The sequence below is a fragment of the Pezoporus flaviventris genome, unplaced genomic scaffold, assembly GCF_033815535.1.
Source record: "Pezoporus flaviventris isolate CSIRO_AGI_PZ_B2104156 unplaced genomic scaffold, CSIRO_AGI_Pfla_v1 ptg000013l, whole genome shotgun sequence".
Classification (NCBI taxonomy): domain Eukaryota; kingdom Metazoa; phylum Chordata; class Aves; order Psittaciformes; family Psittacidae; genus Pezoporus; species Pezoporus flaviventris.
In genome coordinates this window covers 797,515-817,622 of record NW_026892561.1, presented here as the reverse complement: position 1 = coordinate 817,622, position 20,108 = coordinate 797,515, and the positions used below count along the sequence as shown (strand labels likewise).

The window sequence follows — 20,108 nt, the reverse complement described above, 5'->3', positions numbered from 1 at the left end:
AACCATAGATGAAACAGATTTCTGTTTTAATATGGGTAACAAAACCCCTAATAGCAAATACCTCTTAACAGAAAAAAGGAATGGGATTTGCATTTTTATTTCCATTCATTGCCACCTTCTTCTACATCTTCCTGTAAGATCACCACTTCAATACTTTCAAACGCAAAGCAAGGATAACTCAAACATGTGCAAATGAAGAATACCATGCGGTACTGGTTAGCCCATCACAAAAGGCAGAGCTTAACCTATATTGTGCATATTTGCCTCCACAGTATAAAATGTGTGGCTTCAGGGGGCTGGGGACAGGAGGGATGCTCAGCACTGGATGCCAGTTTCCTGAAGAGAAGTCACCTTTTAGGATAAGGTACAGCTGCAAAAGCTGTGTAGTCAAGGAATCTTGCTGTATCTGTCTACTACATAATATATTTCCACATCAGCAATCACTTCTATCCAAATGTAGATCAAATGTCAAGGCAGGAAAACTGCACTCTGATGAGGGACCCTGATCATTTTAAAAAGGCAACAGCCATTCTTGCAAAGCATTTAGAGACTGTAGTGATAAGACATGGGGTGATGGGTTCACACTTAAACAGGGGAAGTTCAGGTTAGGTATAAGGAATTTCTTTACTGTGAGGGTAGTGAGGCACTGGAACAGGCTGGCCAGAGAAGTGGTGAATCCTCCATCCCTGGGCAGCGTTAAAAGGCCAGATTGGACAGAGCCTTGGGTGACATGGTCTAGGGTGAGGCATTCCTGCCCATGGCAGGAGGTTGGAACTAGATGATCTTAAGGTCCTTTCCAATCCGAACCATTCTAGGATTCTATGATGCCAGTGCTACAAACTATGGTTCTTACACTGTGTTTCTTTCAGAAGAAAGACTTGCTTGAAAATCATTTAACTCCTTTTTTTAAATTGAACTTTGTTCAACCCTTTCAGGTTGCTTTGAAGAAAAATGTTGAATCAATCCATATTCTAAAATGCTTTAGAAAGAAGAAAAATCCCAGCAGTAAATCCACCTAATTAAGCGGGGGTGTATCTCGCCCATAGGCTATTACCACATCTCAGCTTAATATTCTTAAAGATACCAGATGTGGAGCAGGCAGTGAGCTCTCCTCATTATTTCTCAAATGAAGCTGAAGAGATGTAACCCAAATTACAGCAAGATAAACCATACAACTCAAGTGATGAAAACTGTACGTTTTCCTCTGCTTTAGGGACGCTTCTGGCTCATCTGTCCTCTGATCAAGGTGAGCCTGATAAAGCTGAAAATTACACTGTGTGACTGGATTGTATGAGATTATCTTTCCCCTGAGAAGTGATTTATTTTAGTAACTCTTGATGATTAAGAAGCTTTCTGCTCCAACATGCCGCTCTTCTTGTGTGGGCATGGTTCCTTATTGCTTTGAGTGAGAGATCACTTTTAAAAAACATAGAATATGAGTGGCTACATCTTCTTTATGGTTCAAAGACAAAATTGTGTTAGAAGAGAGACCTTCAGGGACCACAAGTTTACAAAAAATTGGAAGTTGTTCTCATTAGCTTGTAGGTTTAACTGCAAAAGTTACTGGGCTATCTTCCACTTTTTGAGGGTGAGGAAAATCCAGTTTGGGTTTTGGGTGATCTCGCTTTGTAGAATTTGGGGCTTCTTGATTCTGAGACGATTCCAGAAGATGTTGCATGTTAAGTTTGAAAATGAGGCGAGGATCTGGTCCAGAAAGAGATGGGCAATTGCAGCTCTCTCTTATTTTAAGAGCCTGTGAATACATAGGAAAACAAATCAAGCTCATTTAAGTAAGAAAAACAAAGGTTTCAGTCAGCGCTTTGGCTTTCCGTAAGGTTTGCATTTGCACACAGAACTTAGTGAGTACAATACTGAGCCTGAGTTGTTACCAAACAACTTGTCAACAGAAACCAAGAATTCCTGAAAAGAAATGTAGCAATACAGTAAAACAATGGGAAAAAATGAAGAATGATAATCATTCTCACAGACAGTCTCTCAAAGAATGGATACTCCACAGGTACAGCATAGATAGGAAGTTCTCCAGCTACTTTATGCAATACTTGTCTATGTCAGTATCTTTTACCTTTAAATTTACATTCACATGTAAATAAAATAACTGCACCAAGAAAAAAAAAGAGCTCTGAGTAATTTACTTTATACTAGATAGGTTCTATGACTAAAGTGACTACATATAGATGCCCACCTCAGAAAAGGAGGGAAAACCCTCCAATAACATAATGGACACTGAACTGTTTGGCCCAGAGGTCCAGCTGGTTGATCAGTACAGTTAAGGACCAGTTACAGAAGTGATCTCATCTCCAAGAAGCATTTGAATACACAGCTTCTAAGTATTGGAGAAAACAATGTCTCTAAAATGTAAAAATTCATCTGGATAAAAAGAGACCAAACTTTATGTGACTCCTGCTCACTGAGTAGGTGCCATTGCTTCCATTCTACACATTAGAAAGTAGAGGCACGAAGGAGCCGAAGAATTTCCCAGAGAATCAAAATCCATTAGTGTGAGCACACTCCCCCCAGGTCATCCTGCCTTGTGGGCAATCTGAGCAAGGAATGACAATGGATGAATCTCATGTCTCAGAGGCACCATGGAGAAATTGATATGAAACTGTATGAAGTCAGCTGCTTTAAAGGATCCTTAAGGTTGTTTCATTTTACCAGTGCTGAAGATACCTTGGTTAGTCCATATAAAGAGAGAGCTCATTTTAGAGCCAACAGTGGATACCACACGACTAAATCTGACGCAGTACTTTGCAAGCAGTTGGACACAGACCTACTACATGGATTCTCTTACAAGACCCATTTAAACTGATCAAGATAAGTAAGATCCCATGTATCATATAGCAAAATATTATATGCAGAATTTGAGGAGGTTCTATGTCTCCACTGAGAACTATTTTTTCAAGACTTGCAAAATGAAACAGCAAGAAAACAAGTCAAAACCTAGCCTGATATTTAACATCCATCAATAGCCACTGTGGTGTAGCCACTTTTATGCATTATTATCTGTATCTTGGCCTCAAGTCACAGCACAAAACTCTGGGCCGATTAACATCCAGCTTTATATTCAACCCTTCTATGGGAAAATAAGTTCAAATGTGTGTTTTATTCCACTTCATAGCCATGGATTCTTTATATACACTAGATTTGGCTGAAATATCAAATCGAATACACCAGTACCCCTGTGCACAAGAATTTGCCCATCAGTTTGAAGCGATTTGGTGTTCTCCCACAGGCAACACTGGAAAACTGCAGCAGATTACAAAACAGAAGAGCAGAGCTTCTTAACTCATTTCTTTGCATAAGGGGGTATGAAAACATATTTCTCCCTATCTTTATTACAGCAAGCTGACAAAGAGTTTGCTGTAAATGGCTAGAAACAAACAGCATTTATATTTAACAACTGGCTCTGGAAAAAGATGTGTTTCAGGAATGTAGAACAAGGGTTTCTCCAGCTATTTCTTGTTGAAATGTAACATTCAAATTACTGGATACACAAGTCTGATTTAGGCATGCAAATATTCCTCTTGTCTAACTTTTAAAAGACATGAATAAAGCTTTCAGTATTTGTTTTTCTACAGCATGACTGTCCATGTAGTCACTAAATGTAACTGTACCACTGAACACTCTTCTGCTTCAGTGACCAATTAACTTCTAAACTGACATTTTTGACAAACCAAGAGTTTTCTCTTGTTCTCTTCTAGAACATAAGCTGCTGCTAGACTGCATTAATGTCAAACAGCATTATTCAAGGCAAATGGAAATATAAAGATTTAGGCTGTATACTGGAAAGGGTAACGTAATCTTCTTTTAAACTAATTTAGCGATTTTATGTCTCTGGTTTTCATGGCTAGATAGTGCCTGGCCTATTTCCATGAGTGAAACCATCTAAAATGCTAAACTCACAACAGCAAAGGTAAAATCCACACTTCAGGGTCAATATTTTTACCTTGTGGATGTCTTTGTGTTATTGCTAGACATAAAGCTGTGCAAGGGGGGTAAGATGGCATCTATTCAACACCATCAAATCACATGCCATTAAAGAGACTACAGCTATGAGAATGGGGAGCTTTGTTGACATGTTAAAGACAGCTATGACTACATACTCCAGTGAAAGTGGCCTTTGTGACTGCCATGCAGCATTCAGTCCTAGTTGTGTTCTTCCCCTGGCTCAGCTGACTGACTGCTGCTATATTGTTTTGTGCCAGCAGCTCTGTAACATCCTTAGGAGACCAGTAACAAGCTGAGGAGTTAACAGTATCATTTTTCCTGAAACATAAAGCAGCCCAACATGGTCAAGCACATTGGATCTAATCTAATATTGCTCAAGTCAATTGGGTTTTTGACAATTTGGGTAAGAGGACAAGTAAAACCATTCTAAATGAAGCACATGCATATGGATGTTATATTGATATTATAATCAGAACATGTTCCATTGGCTGTTTTTACTGAAGAGTGCTCTTGATAAAGAAGACAGAACTGAGCCAAGGTTAACTAGCTAGAGAGAGTACATAGATTCAGCTGGGAACAGAGAGTACTTTAATGCTGGTCATTTCAAGTTAACCTTAAGAGAGAAGTACTGCTGTTCAGAATAAAGACCACCTGCATGCTTACTAGTTCAGGAGGTCTCAAATAAAATATCAAACTATTGCCTCTAAGTAACAAAGGTGAAGCTGTTTTTCTTACCAATACAACTGCAGTCACCTCCTGCAGTGTGCTGGGGAAGGGGAAGGCATAATAATTCGGGAGCTGCACCTCGTGCTATTTCTTTCATATAAAGCCTTCCAGCAGAGACAAATACAGGGCCATGTAATTTTTAGCTGCCAGTATTAATCCTTCATCAACATCACAGATACCAGGCTAACTGCTGCATCTTGACACCTTATAGTCTTCTGGAGTTCATCCTACCTCTCAGGCCATCAGCACTCTCAGTATAAAAGTCACATCATTCTCTTGTCCACAAACCAAGCCAAGGGTTATAGTCTCTTGTGTATTAACTATGATTACCTCAACAGGGCTGACTTCAGCTCTGACCTTGCAATCATGACAAAAACTAAGAAGTAGCACAAGTATCTAGGGTAAAAAAGGGAAAAACTACCAAATAAGAAATGCTGAGTTGCAAACTGTATTACAATTAGCAGGCACAGGGAAGACAACAGGTTCTACAAATGAAACAGTAGTAAAAAGAGGATTAAAAGAATGGATGGATTTGTTACTTGTTGGAGAAAAACAACATATATATTGCTAAGTCTTCAAATCTTTGCTTCTGTTGGCACAGAAAAATTGTGACCAAATATTTCACAACTTTATAGGGAGGTCAGTATTTTTTTTATTCTAATTTTCCTTTCAGTTTTCACACTGATAGGGATTAATTAGTATATTCTGGTACAAGCACTATTTGAAGCAATGTTCACATCACAAGTGAAGGCCAAATACACCAACCCATTTTTAAAAGGAAGTGAAATAAATGTATCTTCAATATCCCAAAGGCAGCAGACTGAGGAATAAGCAATAACTACCCCCACAGTAATACAGTAATAAACAGCCAATATGGGTTTGACAGGAACAGGTTTTGCCAAAGCAAATTCATTCACTTTTTGACAAGTTAATTGAGCAAGCAAACAAAGGAGGAGAAGCAGCAGAGCTGGCATGTCCCAACTTAGTATTGCTCTCAAAATCATCTCAGCATGGCATTTCCACAAGAAAGAGTGGGAAACAGGCATTACAGTGAATGAAGAATGGAATCTGAGCCAACAACATGATGCCAAGAAAGCAAATGTCACATCAAGATAAATTTTTGTGTCACAGGCAAGGCTCAGTACATAACCTTCTGCTTTAGTCAGTATAGCTGAGGCTTCAGCTCATGCACACTGCTCCACTTGCAGAGCATAGTAGGAAAAAGGCAGACAAACAGTAGCCACAGAACATTAAAAGAAAAGGTTCAGAGACTGAAGATAAATTCTCACCTTCTATGATGGCATCTTACTGTGGAACTTGCTTAGAAGTCTGTAGAGAAACATCTGTATGGTCTGACAAGCCCAAAACTTTGTCCCTATTTGCCCCAGCTCCAGTAGCTTGTCTAATAATAGATATTGTATTGTCCTGAAAACCATCTCAGTTTCAAATCCATCAGCATATGAAACACAACAGTACTCATCATGGATCTGATACTGATTCATAAGTACAGTTTCTCCAAAGAGAGGTAATACAGAGATAAAAAGGCTATTTTCAAAACCTGGCTTCTCCCCCCCAGGTTCTGAATATGTAATGGCCATTAAATATATATGCTAAAACAGTGTTCAAAAAACCCCTTTGTGTGAATAATGAAACAAAAAGGTGGGATATTGAACAACAATAATAACAAAGCCCTGGGATTCCCTTTAAGTGCCTGAGATCCAGCTTCAAGAAGGCAGCCCTCTGATGGAGTCAACACTTCAAACAAGAAGCCTCCAATGACATCTCTACATACTTTATTTAATTTTTATTCTACTTTTGCAGTATCAATCTCACTTATCTAGTGAACTTCTTTTAAAAACAGGAAGCCTTTGGCCCCTGCTTTCTCATCCTACTCCACAAAGAACCATTTAAGGTAAAAGGCAAATGAAAATGTCACATATTAACTTTTGGAAGATAATTTCCTACCCCCCACTGCTTTTGGAATTGAGAATGGCTATAGAAAGATGAAGACTACTGCACCTGCTAAACTGCAGGAGATAAGAGCAAAGTAACATGACTGCCAGTTCTACACAGTTGCTCAATTATTTAACTTACCTGCTTAGTCCTGGGGTAGAACATAAGAAGTGATCTATTTCATTCCTGTTTTATAAGCCAATCAATAACTGTATGAAACTAAAGGATCCCAAAACCTTTATGTTCAATCTACCTAAACTTAGGACTCCACAACAAGCATAATTTTTCATTCAGCTGCTCCAATGTGTTAAAAAAAATCCATCAAAATAGTCTCACAATCAGTATAGAATTTGTGTATACTTAAAATATTCAGTCAGGCCAGTCTCCAACCTCCTAGCCCTAATGTTAGTTTTGATTTATACCATCATTTAGAGTATTTACTGCATTCCTTTTCATCAAAGAATTCATGAGAATCCTTTTTTCTCCTTTGAAATCAGCAAACACCTCAACATTCCAGGCCTCCCTCTGCCAACAAACCTTCAACTGTCTTCACAGTTTGGAACTGAGAAAGGATTAAAGTGACTGAGAGTTTAAAATAAAAAACACAAAAAAGAGGAGAAAGAACTAAAAATTACGAGTTATTTTCAAGAAAGGGAATTTCCAAACACAGTAGCTTGCTGAAAAACAGTGCTCTTCTGAAGTGCTTTAAACACTATGTCTTAAAGAGAAAAAACAAGGCAAAAAGCAACCCATGCTCTTTCTCCGTAGTTAAAACCCCCACTATTTAAAGAAATAGTAACAAACTAGGATTACTAAACTCGGTTCTCTATCCTTTAGCTACCAATGAGTAGCACATCAAATGAAGAGAACCCCCAAGTAGCTATCCACTTGGCATTCCTCTGAGAGGAAAGAACAAAGACTTCAGATTGAAGGGCAATTGTGTGAATTAGCTCAAGTTCCTTGGAGTGGGGTAACATTTGCTCCTAATTTGACAGAACAGAGACGTGAAGAAAAAAGCAGGCTGCAAAATCCCCAGAGTCCTATCATAACTATTAGGGCTATTAGGGAATCTACTGGGGATCTGATGTTCTTTTGAGGCACATTATTCGAGGCATATTCAATCCCATGTCAGTGAGAGAGACAGGATAGGAAAGAGCATTCTCTATTTGACAGCCCAGGGCTAGCTACTCAAAGCAAGAGGAGCCGAGACAGTTTAGGGATCCAACTTAAAAACTGGCTTTCAAAATGGCAAAAAAAAGAAAAGAATGGATAAGATCAGTGACATGGACACACCTACACCAGGAAGGCCATTCAAAAGCAAAAATATTACACTTTGATCAGAAATCAGGAAAGTAAAGAAATCCTAGAATATGACTGCATTTTATCTGTGCTATCTTAATTTTTCTTCAATTAATAAAACCTTTAACACTGAGAGCTATGTAACAGGAAACTTCTCTAAGGATAAAGAGAAAGATAAGACTGATGCTACGGGAGTAGATTGTGAATTGATATCTAAGTAGCTCATGAATCAATACCAAAATAATCCTGGCAACATTCCTAAGAGAGAAAGACAAACTTCCTTCAACTCTGCTCACCTCTGGGATAAGCCGGTCTAAGTGCTCTGCTCTGTTCTCATGAGAAGGGTGTGTGGAGAGCCACTCTGGTAACTTGGGCTGCCCTTGAATGGTTTCTGCTAATTCCATTTGTTGCCAAAATACGCTGCTTGCTCTTACATCCACACAAGCCTGAAAACAGAAAGGAAACTTATAAACCACTGTATTTTTAAAGTAATACAATAGACATTCTAATGGATATTGAATTACAACAGACTTCCTAAATTTTAAATCTCTAAAGTCTGGTTAGATGGTCCCCCTCGTACCTGACAGGAAAACACTGCTCTAAAATATCTGATATATGGTGAAGGATCTGGAGAGTAAGTCTTATGAGGAACAGCTGAGGGAACTGGGGGTGTTTAGCCTGGAGAAGAGAAGGCTAGGGGGGACCTTATCGCTCTCTACAACTGCCTGAAAGGAGGTTGCAGTGAGGTGGGGGTCGGTCTCTTCTCCCAAGTAACAAGTGGCAGGACAAGAAGTAACAGCCTCAAGCTGCACCAGGGCAGGTTTAGACTGGATATTAGGAAAAATTTCCTCACTGAGAAGGTGCCCAGGCATTGGAACAGGCTGCCCAGGGCAGTGGTGGAGTCACCATGCCTGAAAGTGTTCACAAACTGTGTAGATGAGGCCCTCAGTGACACGGGTTAGTGGTGGCCTTGGCAGTGCTGGCATAAAGGTTGGACTTGATGATCTTAAAGGTCTTTTCCAACCTCGTTGATTCTATGATTCTAAATGCAGTGAAAGACTCATCCAGATAAAACACAGATAAAACAGATTTGTTTCTCTTAACATCTATGCAATACCACCAACCTTAAAAACCTTACACCTGAAATACAAAATTCAGGAGAAAAACAGCTTCACAATTTCTGGCCTATACTTGCTCTTTAAAAAAACCAAACTCAGCTGCATATTCTAATTTACATTTGCTAGACACAGTGCAGCAAAATAACAAATTAATCATCTCCACAGATTTAGGCAAACTTACAGGAAGAAATTTAGAGCCAAAAATAGAAAGTGATAATAATTCATACTTATGTATCTCTAAAAATGAGGTGCAAAGGCTTCTCTGTAAGTTGATCACACTGCCTTTTTCAAGGCTGATCTGTGTAATCCTCACAGATTAAAATAGTAATTCTGCAGAATTCCTATCTCTCTCCACAGAAGTACGTATTTAACCACAGACAGTCATGGAACACTAACTTTAAGAACGGTATTTGTGTATCACCAACAGGCCTCTTTATATTTGCATTTAAATGGAGAGGGGGAAAGAATAAGATTACCTACATTAATTTTCATTTATTTAAGAGAAAAGAGATGAGTATTCAGAAGGTAAGAAAATTACTTTTCTTTCCCCCCTCCAGAAATCCAGAAGTGCTTTATCCTTTGAATGCATTTCTTGAAATTATTATTATAAAAAGATTACCTGTACCAGCAGAGTAATGCTGAGATACCACTTTGCTTGATTCTTCCTAGTATGGCCCCAGATCTTCAGCATTACAAAGCAGTAAGCATCAACACAGCAGTTACTGTTTTTTCTCCCACAGACTGTACTATTCCCTTAGATGGCTTTAAACTACAAATACAGTTTCAATCCTAGAGTCAAGGTTAATTTGAAAAAGTCTTCCTTGAAGAAATATTAATAATTATTAAGAAAATTAAGTTTTCTTTATGAAATATTAACACCAGGTGGTGCTACTCTCACAGTTATCCAACACTTATCTACCTCTAATGAACTCAGTTATGAAGGAGCTGGTTTAGTGTCTGGAACTCAGAATTAAAACAGGCACAAAAAAAAAGTGATTGAGAAAGACTAATTAGAAAAAAAATGCTGAGCAGTTTCTGACCAAATTTGTGTCTGTCTTTAGCAAAGCCACATTATTTTTATGGATGCATTTTGACTAAATATTTAAATTCTAGAACAACGTTGATATACTTCGTAATTATCAGAAATCACAGAAAATATAATCACAATATCAAAAAGTTCTTCAATTTTACTGTATTGCTATGAGAACAGATATCATAAACCAGGTGCACTAAGATATAAGGAAGAAATCCTTCCCTGTGAGGGTACTGAGGTGCTGGCACAGGGTGCCCAGAGAAGCTGTGGCTGCCCCACCCCTGGCAGCAGTGCTCAAGGCCAGGCTGGACACAGGAGCTTGGAGCAACCTGCTCTAGTGGAAGGTGTCCCTGCCTGTGGTAGGGGGTTGGAACTGGGTGAACTTTAAGGTCCCTTCTAACCCAAACCAGTCTGGGATTCTATGGTTAGGAGTACTTTATACCTTTCCAAACTATTAAATCCTTCTTAGGAAAGCTCACTGTTTAGCATTCTCCTCTTTATAAATATGTAGGTTTTTTTTTTCCAGTAATAATAAACTGCATAGAAAGTATACTGTGTAGTTAACGATGCACAACTTTATAAACTTCAGTCTTATTACATACAATTTAGCCAGAACGACTTTGTCTTTCCCTATAACTTGTTTTATTTCTCACTACTTCATTAATAGACAGATCTGCAAAAAGTTGGGAATCCTCCCACACAGTTTACCTCTGTATGAAGTATGAAACTCCCCATATTGCAATAGAAACTGAAAAATGGCAGGTAAATTGCTACTAAAATAAACCAGTAGTAGTTACCTTTGCTGCAAACTGAAGTCCCACTTTATCAGCTTCAGCCTCCAATGTTCTGCTGTATGGTCTATCAAACATAAACTGCAAAGAAGCACATCAAAGCTCTTATTTCTTGGGTTTGAATGTGTACAAAGCTAGAACACTGTAGCTACTCTTCTGATCTCATAAGAAATGGTGTTTATCATGTTCACATCGCATCTGATCAGTATTAATTTACTTCATGTAACCTTTAAGTCCATTACATGTAATTCATTGATCCTGTATTCAAATGACACGTATTTTCATGGCCCCTCTCATCAGGCAGCCTCACAGCTCTTTTGCAGCATCTGAAGGCGCAATGCCATCTTTAAAACTAGAATTGTTTCACTTCACTCTTTTATTAAGATTTCTGTTGTAGCAATTGTATGTAAAAAAATACAGTGGTTCCCTTAAACTTTTATGATGACTGTTTTTAAACCTGGTATGATCTATTTGGTATGGTAAACAGGCTACAGTATGGAATACAGCCATAAACATTTTCATGCAGCAGTCACTCCCCTGTCATGATTATCCACCAACACAAGTGGCAAATTGCTATTGAGAAATGAAACTAGAAGACATAAATCTGACTAACTCTTCTCCCTTTTCTCTATGGTGACATTGTATTAACACACACTAAGAGAGTGATAGCCTTCTCAAATGGTTATGTAGTCATATAATACCAGGATATTCTGGCATATGTAATTCATGTAGATTGGGATAGCCCTGCCCTGGTGTATCAGGTTATAGTAAATGCAAAGCAGGAAGTGTTAAAACAGCCCACTCATGCAGAGATAAGGAACATTTCACAACATTCTGGTTTAGGCATTGATTAGGAAATATCAACTCAAGAATGGGCATGTGCAAGGCTAGTGAAGAGAAAAAGGTTTTATCAGCTCTTTATCTGATAGCATTTATAGGGTAGCATCCATTTCCAAAAAGATTTGCAGAAGTTTAAGAACTAGGAAACTGATGTCTGAATGCATGTGTCTTAATAGACCATGTAGATAGAGAGATCTGGGACAGCAAGAAGAGGGTAATAACAGGATCAGCATTTAAACTCTTACCCCTCAGATTTATTTGCATTTACAGTTAAACAATAGGGTATTACTATTTATCTGTATGTCAATCCCAATACAAATAACATGGGTGTCTTTTTAAAATTAAACACAACACTAATGCAGTCTTTAATTCAGGACCTGCCATGCTGCAGACTACAGAAGCAAGGATATCATCTGAAGAAACTATCGCCCTATAATTGCTGATACTTCCCTTACTTTTTGCCTACATATCTGCTACTGGCTAGTCACAGACAAGATACAAGCATAAAGGCACTGTGATGTGATTCCCTATAGTAATTCTAATGCAAGATACAGCTTATGACCATGCAGGGCTCCTGATCTAAAATCCTGGACATAATAAAGAAGTAGATTTGATTTTTAAAACCAATTACTTGAAGCTGTCTGTACATGTTGAAGAAAAGGAAGTTCCCTTAAGGTAAGTTGACTATCCAAAATCACCAATTTCCACATGAAGTACCTATCAGTGTGTGGTGCACAAGAAAGGGAGTATGAAGTACTGGATCTGTACATACTAGCGTGCAGGATTTGAGTAAAACTCAGTAAAACATGTATTGCGCTATTTCAAGAATAATTAATAGGCTTTAGTTCCTATATAAAATAACCATTGCTGTAAAAGCCAACACCTTTCAGTTCAGAACTGCATGACTAAAGAACAACCATGAATGAATTCTGTAAGAGAAGTTAATTTTTTAAGGCAAGCAAACCCACTAGGTTTGGAGAAATATCAGAACTGGAGCTCAATGCCAAAAGCCTTACAAAGAGTCACTGGAAACTACTTATAATAATATATATAAATACTTATTATAATAAAAAATAAACCATGAGCCTTTGAGGAAATAACAGAAAAACAAGTACAGAAACAGAAGCGAGCGCTGCAACATGGCTTAAATAACCTTTTCATAGGGTCACATGCTAAAATTTTATAAAGTAAAATATGGAAGAAGAGGTCAAGAACCATGCTGAGAAAATGTGCAGAAAGATACATTTTCACACAAGCACAATAGGAACTGAGTCCAGGAAACAGACACTGCCCTCCTGGGTGACTAACAGAAAGAAAATATTATATTCAACAACTTTTGTATAGGGGATGCAAGTATTAATCCCTTATTCTGCATTACATACGGGTATGTTTAATGTTACTGAAGATGAGTTTGATCAAAGGACAGTCCAGGACATTAGAGTACAATCTCTCATATATGACAGATCTTTCCCATAGCACACTAGGAAAATGAACTGAAACCCAGACTCCATTTGCAATCTGAAGCACAACTCCGGTCCACAATGCCAAAATAGCATTTGCAGTTAGCCTAGAAAAGGAGAAAAGATGCTGACAGGGAGTTAAATCTTGCTGTCTAAATTATGAGCAGTCTCAGGATTGATTCACACTTTTTTTCCAAATTCAGCTCTTCAAAATGTTGGCTAGAATTCATCAATGTATTGGTTTCTTAGCTACTTGTACAAATATCCTAGCTCTTTAGAGATAATTTATGTTCAGAAACCACACATCCACCCATTAGCATAAGAACTACCAAAACAGATTGGTTATGTTTCAGTTCATGCTTATGAGGAACTGGGGGAAATCTCAGGAGAAGCCTCAAGAGAAGTCAAAGAAACCAAAGAGCTCTTTCACTTAAATTCAGGTTTGGTTTATGATGTAAGCAGAATTTCTTTTAAACTAAAAGAAAACCCACTTTTTGAAAAAGAAATGGATCAGTAACTGTCTGAAGGCAGAGATAAATTAGACTGAAGAAAACTGGCACCACAAAGCCTCTAAATTTTACTTTATTGGAATATGTGCTATATCTGAAAAGATTATTTCAGTAAGTTCTATTATAGCATGTTTTATATTTTAAAGGAATGTTTAGATTCTCAATTTTCTGATCTTGGAAACCATTATTACCACTAACAATATATTTAAAGAATTCCATATATTTTATTTTGATTAGAAACAATTTAACAACTCCTCAAAATAAAACCATAGTATTTCAATATATACAGCTTTAAAGGGGGAACTACATGTCAGAAAGACAATGAGCAAGCAGGTATGCAGAGCCTGTGCAGCTCAATCTAGTCATTTAGGGAGACCTGAGGTTCTTCAGCATGACAAATGAAAATATGCATCAACATTTCATTTTAAACATACTCAAATATTAATTTTTGCTAATATTTCTTCTCTTGCCTTTTCCCCCCAAATATATTATTTAGTAGGACTATCTCCCCAAGATTAAAAATGTTTTTACATGGAACTCAAAAAGGATGTTGTGAAGTGTCAGTCTTACCTCCTGCAACTTGCTCTGAAGCCACTGGCCAACAACTGCCAAACTATCTCGAGGACAGATGGCCCAAATCATAGTGAGAAAGATGAGTGATAGAAAATCCAAGAAGTGAACCAGGCTGGCTTTCTCTGCCTGCAAACAGAAATTGTCCCATTTTCATTCCTGTCTGACATGTCTGTAGAACATAACAGGATTTGGAAACGCTTTAAAAAAGGGTGGGGGAGTTTATGCAGGAACAGGGCAAGCATAAGGTCCCCTGCTCACACGAAAAAAAAGCTCTAATGGTTGGATACAAGGTACTTCCAGTCAAGAATCCCTGCCACCTGCATAAATACAGCTAGAACAAACACAGTTTGAGAGATTCAAAGCTTGAGATAAGATGATGGCAACATGCAGACAGAGTTCTTTAGTACAAAGGCCATAAAACACCTCAACTGGAATGAAAAATCTATAGGAAGACCTGGAAGACTGTTTTTTTACATTAATTTAAGGCATCATTTAGACAGGAACACTAATGGGATAAGGTGACAAGAGCCATTATATATTTATTGTCTATTTTCTGCTACATTACTTTAATCTCCAAAACTGAGATCCCAAAGAAAGAAATTAAAATTCTTTTGGATTCAGAGTTTTATTTGAAATGCAACAAATTGAGCTGAGCACTCACAAGCTGGATCAGGCAATACTTTTCTCTCTGCCTGTTGGGTAACACAGGTTCCGCACAAACAAAGTTAAGGTTTTTTTTATTATTAGAACTATTTTTTTTCTACTTTTTAGAAGTTTAGCAAGTTACTTGCCTCAGCTGAGCCCAAGAAGCTCTGATGTGAACTGTTGGTCATCCAGAATCATACAGGATGAAGTAACTAAATTCTCCTGTATTTCCACTGCCTTTAAAATTTACTTATTAATTTTAATTTACCCATTTCCAGATTTTTTTGCAATTTTAGTAAGATCTTTATGTTTACAGATTATGTCTCCTCAAACTGACATATGCATACATAGGAAGAAATTACATGCATACATAGGAAGAAATCAATCTGGAGGTAAACAAGCACCTTCTAGCAAATCCCCTCAGTCTAGAACAGTATGATCCATATTTCTATACCATCCTTTTTTTGCATAGTTGTACCTTGTTGTGGTTTAAGCCCTGCTGGCAAGCCAGTCACACAGTTTCTCTCTCACCACCCACCCCTTCTTGCCCTCCACCTGCTCCCGGAGGGATGGGGAGGAGAATCAAAAGAATGCAGCTCCCACGGGTTGAGATAAGAACAGTTTAGTAACTAAGGTATAACACAAATCACTACTGCTACCACCAATAACAATAATGATAAAGGAAATAAAAAGGGAAAAGAATACAACACCTCACCACCCGCCGACCGATAACTCGCCCCACCTTGCCCGACTGAGCACCGACCAATACCTAGTCCAACCCTGCAGAGAACTAGCCCTTCCAGGTAACTCTCAGTTACATCCTGGGCATGACGTGCTGTGGTATGGAATACTTCTTCAGTCAGTTTGGCTCAGGTGTCCTGTCACTGCTTCTTCGCAGCTTCCCCTCCTCCCTGGCAGAGCATAAGGCTCAGAAAGTCCTTGGTCAGGCTAAACATTTGAGCAGTAACTAAAAACATCGGTGTTATCAGCCCTGTTCCCAGGCCGAAAGTCAAAAACATAGCACTGCACCAGCTACCAAGAAGGAGAAAAAATGACTGCTACTGCTGAACCCAGGACATACCTACACAGCCCAACAAAATTATTACATTCATTGTAATTCAAATGGCAAAGAACAACCAAATTCAACACATCCAGGTCAGGATACAGAAAAATTAAGTCTGTGAAAGCCATTCTCTGTAAATGCAGACTCAAGCTCCAGGCATTCTAAGACTGGGCACTACTATAATAAAAATATCATGCATGTTAGAATAATTTATTAAAGTATATCCACTTCTGTAGATATTAGCAAGTGTGGGAGTAACAAAGCAAGCTGCTGAGTGCCTCTAGATCCTTATGTCTGTGCTACAGGAGAGGCATCTGCAAACCAAGTCCTAAAGGACTGTTAATAGCAAGCCATAATCCATCTGTACAGCTATGAAAGAGACACTGGCAGACTTTGTGCTAACACTAACTGCTACAGCACTTCCAACAGTTATTAAGTACTACATGAGTAACAAGCATATACTGTAGCAGAATACGTTCATGTCAAACTCCATTTTTCATCAGGTTGAAAGAGTCACACTGAAACTATGTTTGGTAGTGATAGGAAAAATCTGAATAAAAGTAATTAGAATGAATATAAGAATTTTAGACAGCTTTCTTTAAATACTTACTGCATGTTCCAGCACAGCGTGAGCTATTTCATGTCCCAGAATGAAGGACAGCTGATGAATATCAGAAACTGCATTTAGCAACCCAGTGAAGACAAATACTTGACCATTCTGTAAAGCAAAAGAGTAAAAAGTAAGTATAAGACACATAAATAAAAGCTCTTTCAATATGACTAATAATTTTTGTATTGGGTTCAACTTACTGGAAGCACAAAAGCATTAACACCTGGTTCCTCTACCACATGGATAACCCACTCGAGTGCAGAGACCTGTGGGATGTCCTTATTGCTTTCAGATAAATGACCAACAACTCTCTTCACAACCTGGTAGCGTGGATCTGTCTCAGGTAACATTTTACTTTCGAATTCCTCCATCCACTTAAAAACAAAGAAAAAATCTTGACTGCCATGAAGGACAAACACATAATAAATGACTAAATGGTAAACTAATTCAGTGACTACACACAACTTAGTTAAAGCTAAATTTTCACACAGTTTTCTTTCATGCAGCCAAAGCCAACATAAGAGTTGAGGCTTTCAGAACCACAAGTTAAGGATTAATAAACTTCAAAGGAAGTAAACTGATGACCACAGATCAAAAATAAGATTGTATAAACTTGGACCTACTGCCTCTTGTATCTGGCATTTTCCTAATCCACAGTTAAGCTTTGTATCACAATTTGGCAAAACTTTCTATACCTTTCTGAATTTCCAGTTGAATTTATGATTTTTCTGTTATCTGTATATTTCCGTTGTAATTTGTAAGGCAGTCAAACTTATACAAAAGATATAATTTGAATATATCCTTGTACTTGTTCAGTTCTTATCTCATGTTCCCTGTCAGACAGGAATAAAGTAACATTTATATATGGATTATCACGTTTCACTGGCCTTAGAACAGAACGTCACAGAACTCAAAGTTACAGAAATTAATTCAGTGGACAGCTTAAAGGAAAGCAATTATAGAAAAATGAGCTGATCCAATGAAAACCTGAATGTGGGTAGAGAGTTATTACCTTACAAATTGACAGCATAGAAGAGGACCTTAAACAAGTGTCAAAGAACGCTCAACTCAGCATAGAACATGAGACAGATCTCAGCATATACCCATTAGCTGTGCTTTTACTGCTTCTACTAGACTTCTGTACTTGTTAGATTACAGTAACACAGTTAGAAGTGTTTGCTACACACAGGTAATGTGCTCTTTAACTATTACATGCCCCTGAGCAGTTTGCTGATGTCAGTGCTTAAAAAGGACAGAACAAGAGCAGGGAGTAGCTGATATGCATCCTTTGCAGGGTTCTGAGTATGAAGTTCAAAATATACCAAGTACATGACAAGGTTTGTTTGCCCATCTCATTAACTGGACTATTTCAGCACCATAATAAAAGCATTAACAGTTTTGGAGTATTCTGAATGTTTCTTTAAAGTCTTACCATCTTATATTCCATCTGCGACAGTTCCCTAAAATGTTCTTTTCCAAACACCAGCAGTCGGGGGCGCCCAGTGATGGGTGTCTCCTCCAAGTGAGTAAAATAAAACACAATGAATAAAACTCCAAAGCTACTGACACTCAGGAGTATCTTCCATTTATTTTGTCTTGCATGTTCTTTAAAAAGTTCCCGTTTATTAGGAGGAAGTGCCTTCCACCAGTTTCTTATGCTCCTGTAAGATATAAATACTGTTAACTTCGGATTCAGTTTAAGAAGAATTTCTTAGTGTCTGCTCTTGCTGTATTCCCTATTACAGTCTCACCTCACGTCAGAGTTCAGGGAATATTATACTGTAATTGGCTTCAACTCCACTCCGTTTCTTACCTCCCACAGAAGAAGGAATGCCCCTTAGTGTCTCGGTTCATCTCCCTCTACCACACATAAATAAGAATGGAAAGAGCAAAAGATATGTCTAACACCTCTGATAATGGAAATGACTTCTTGTTGAGCAAATTTTCAGCCTAGGCCCCAGCCCTATAAAATTTTGCAGCTATTGAAATGAAAATACTACAAATACACCCACCATTCTCCACAAACTCATGCACACATCTTTGTATAACGGTGTCTTATACTGAGAGGAAGTGACACAGTGTTTTACCTGCCAAGAAGAATAGCAAATAATTTCTGAGCTGGCTTAACAATAATCCAGAAAAGAGGAGCTGGTGCAGCCTGAAATGATGGTGATGTGTGAAGAGACCTGACGATCTGAATGTTCCAAGCTGGGAAATGATGTGGGAGTTGCCCTATGGAGCTGATCTGGAGGGATGTGACTGTCTTTCCCAGGGGATGAGATGCCTGGAAGCAAAACCTTCCCAGACTGTGCTGTGCATTCTTGTGTACTGCTGTATTTGGGACATTCAAAAGACATCTCAGTCCTTTACTGATGAAGTTTCTGTCAGAGTCAGGGCTTCCGGTCAAAAACCAGTTTCTAGCATTTCCACTCAAATCCAGCCTTTGGCCCCTGTCTCGTGTACAACTGACTTGAGTTCGGCAGTACCCTGCATAAGGCTTATAGAAGTTATTGCACTTTGCCTCCTTTGTCAAAGAAGCCAAACGAAAGGAAATACAGTTCCTGCCCAACAACTTTAAACCACGGATGATATTCATAACTTCTTTGGTTGGTTACCCTGAAACAAAGAAAACAAAATAGCAGAGATGTATTAAGGAACTCCCCCAAACAGGAAAGTCTGAAATACTACTTCATTTCACCTGAACAGATACCATGTATTTGTTTGCAAACAGTTGCATTGCACCAAAAAGTCAGTTACAACTGCATCCTGTTACAGTTTTAAGGTATCAATTTGCTTCTGACTCTGAAAAACCCAATCTTGTATCACTGAGAATACAACAAAGCGTGATTTTTTGCTTTCACTTTTATTATCACCACACCACAACAACTACAGGTGTCCCTGTGGAAGACACGTGCATATTAACTTTTCCTTGCTGGGCTCCTTGCTGTTCATCCATACTGAGGAAAACCAGGATCTACGGAGCGTTTTGTTGATACTTCGCTCCCGAACACAGGGCGCGTTTCCAGGCACCCGGCCTAGAAAACAGAACGGCTCAAAACAGCTAAACCAAGCGTGTCCCAGCCGGCACTCATACTCAACGGGGCATGTCTTCCCATCGGGAGGGCCCCGGCTATCCCCTCCCGAAGGGCCCCGCCGCGCTCGGTTTCAACAGCAGCCTCGGCTCCCTCCCTTCCCCTCAGGAGAGGAACCGCACCGCCGGCTTCCCCCGCCTTTTCCTTGTTCTTCCTTTCTGGCAGCGGCCTTGAGGACTGACCTCGGCTGCCAGCCGTCAGCGCCCGGCATCCCGCACGCAGGCAAGCACCCCCCACACCCCCCAAACTCGCTGCTGGCGCGACTATCGTGATATAGGCAGACGTGAGGAGGCGGGGGAAAAAGAGAAAGGGGGAGGTGAGGAGACGTGTCACTCTGAGGCCGCCGCCAGGGGCGGGGCGAGCAGGAAGAGAGCTCTAGCCGCCGCCACAGCCGGGCGTCCTTGGCCTCTACTCCGTAATAGACCTC

At 39.0% G+C, this 20,108-nt stretch overlaps 2 protein-coding genes across 6 annotated transcripts in view; both read right to left on the bottom strand.

The window, feature by feature from the left end:
• Positions 1–20,108, bottom strand: part of MYSM1 (Myb like, SWIRM and MPN domains 1) — a 476,369-nt gene that overhangs the window by 422,423 nt on the left and 33,838 nt on the right. The gene's annotated exons all lie outside the window — the stretch shown is intronic.
• OMA1 (OMA1 zinc metallopeptidase) lies at positions 82–20,004 on the bottom strand. 2 transcript variants are annotated; one of them, XM_061451106.1, is made up of 9 exons: positions 19,804–20,004; positions 18,677–19,205; positions 18,022–18,250; positions 16,790–16,963; positions 16,590–16,697; positions 14,269–14,397; positions 10,896–10,970; positions 8,244–8,393; positions 82–1,753 (listed from the first exon to the last, which is right to left on the bottom strand). In XM_061451106.1, exons 2-9 carry the CDS (start codon positions 19,183–19,185, stop codon positions 1,535–1,537), a joined length of 1,593 nt encoding a protein of 530 aa, XP_061307090.1. In that variant the 5' UTR covers positions 19,186–19,205; positions 19,804–20,004; the 3' UTR covers positions 82–1,534. The 2 variants fall into 2 exon arrangements, with proteins under 2 accessions (XP_061307090.1, XP_061307091.1); XM_061451107.1 differs by lacking the exons at positions 16,790–16,963; positions 19,804–20,004.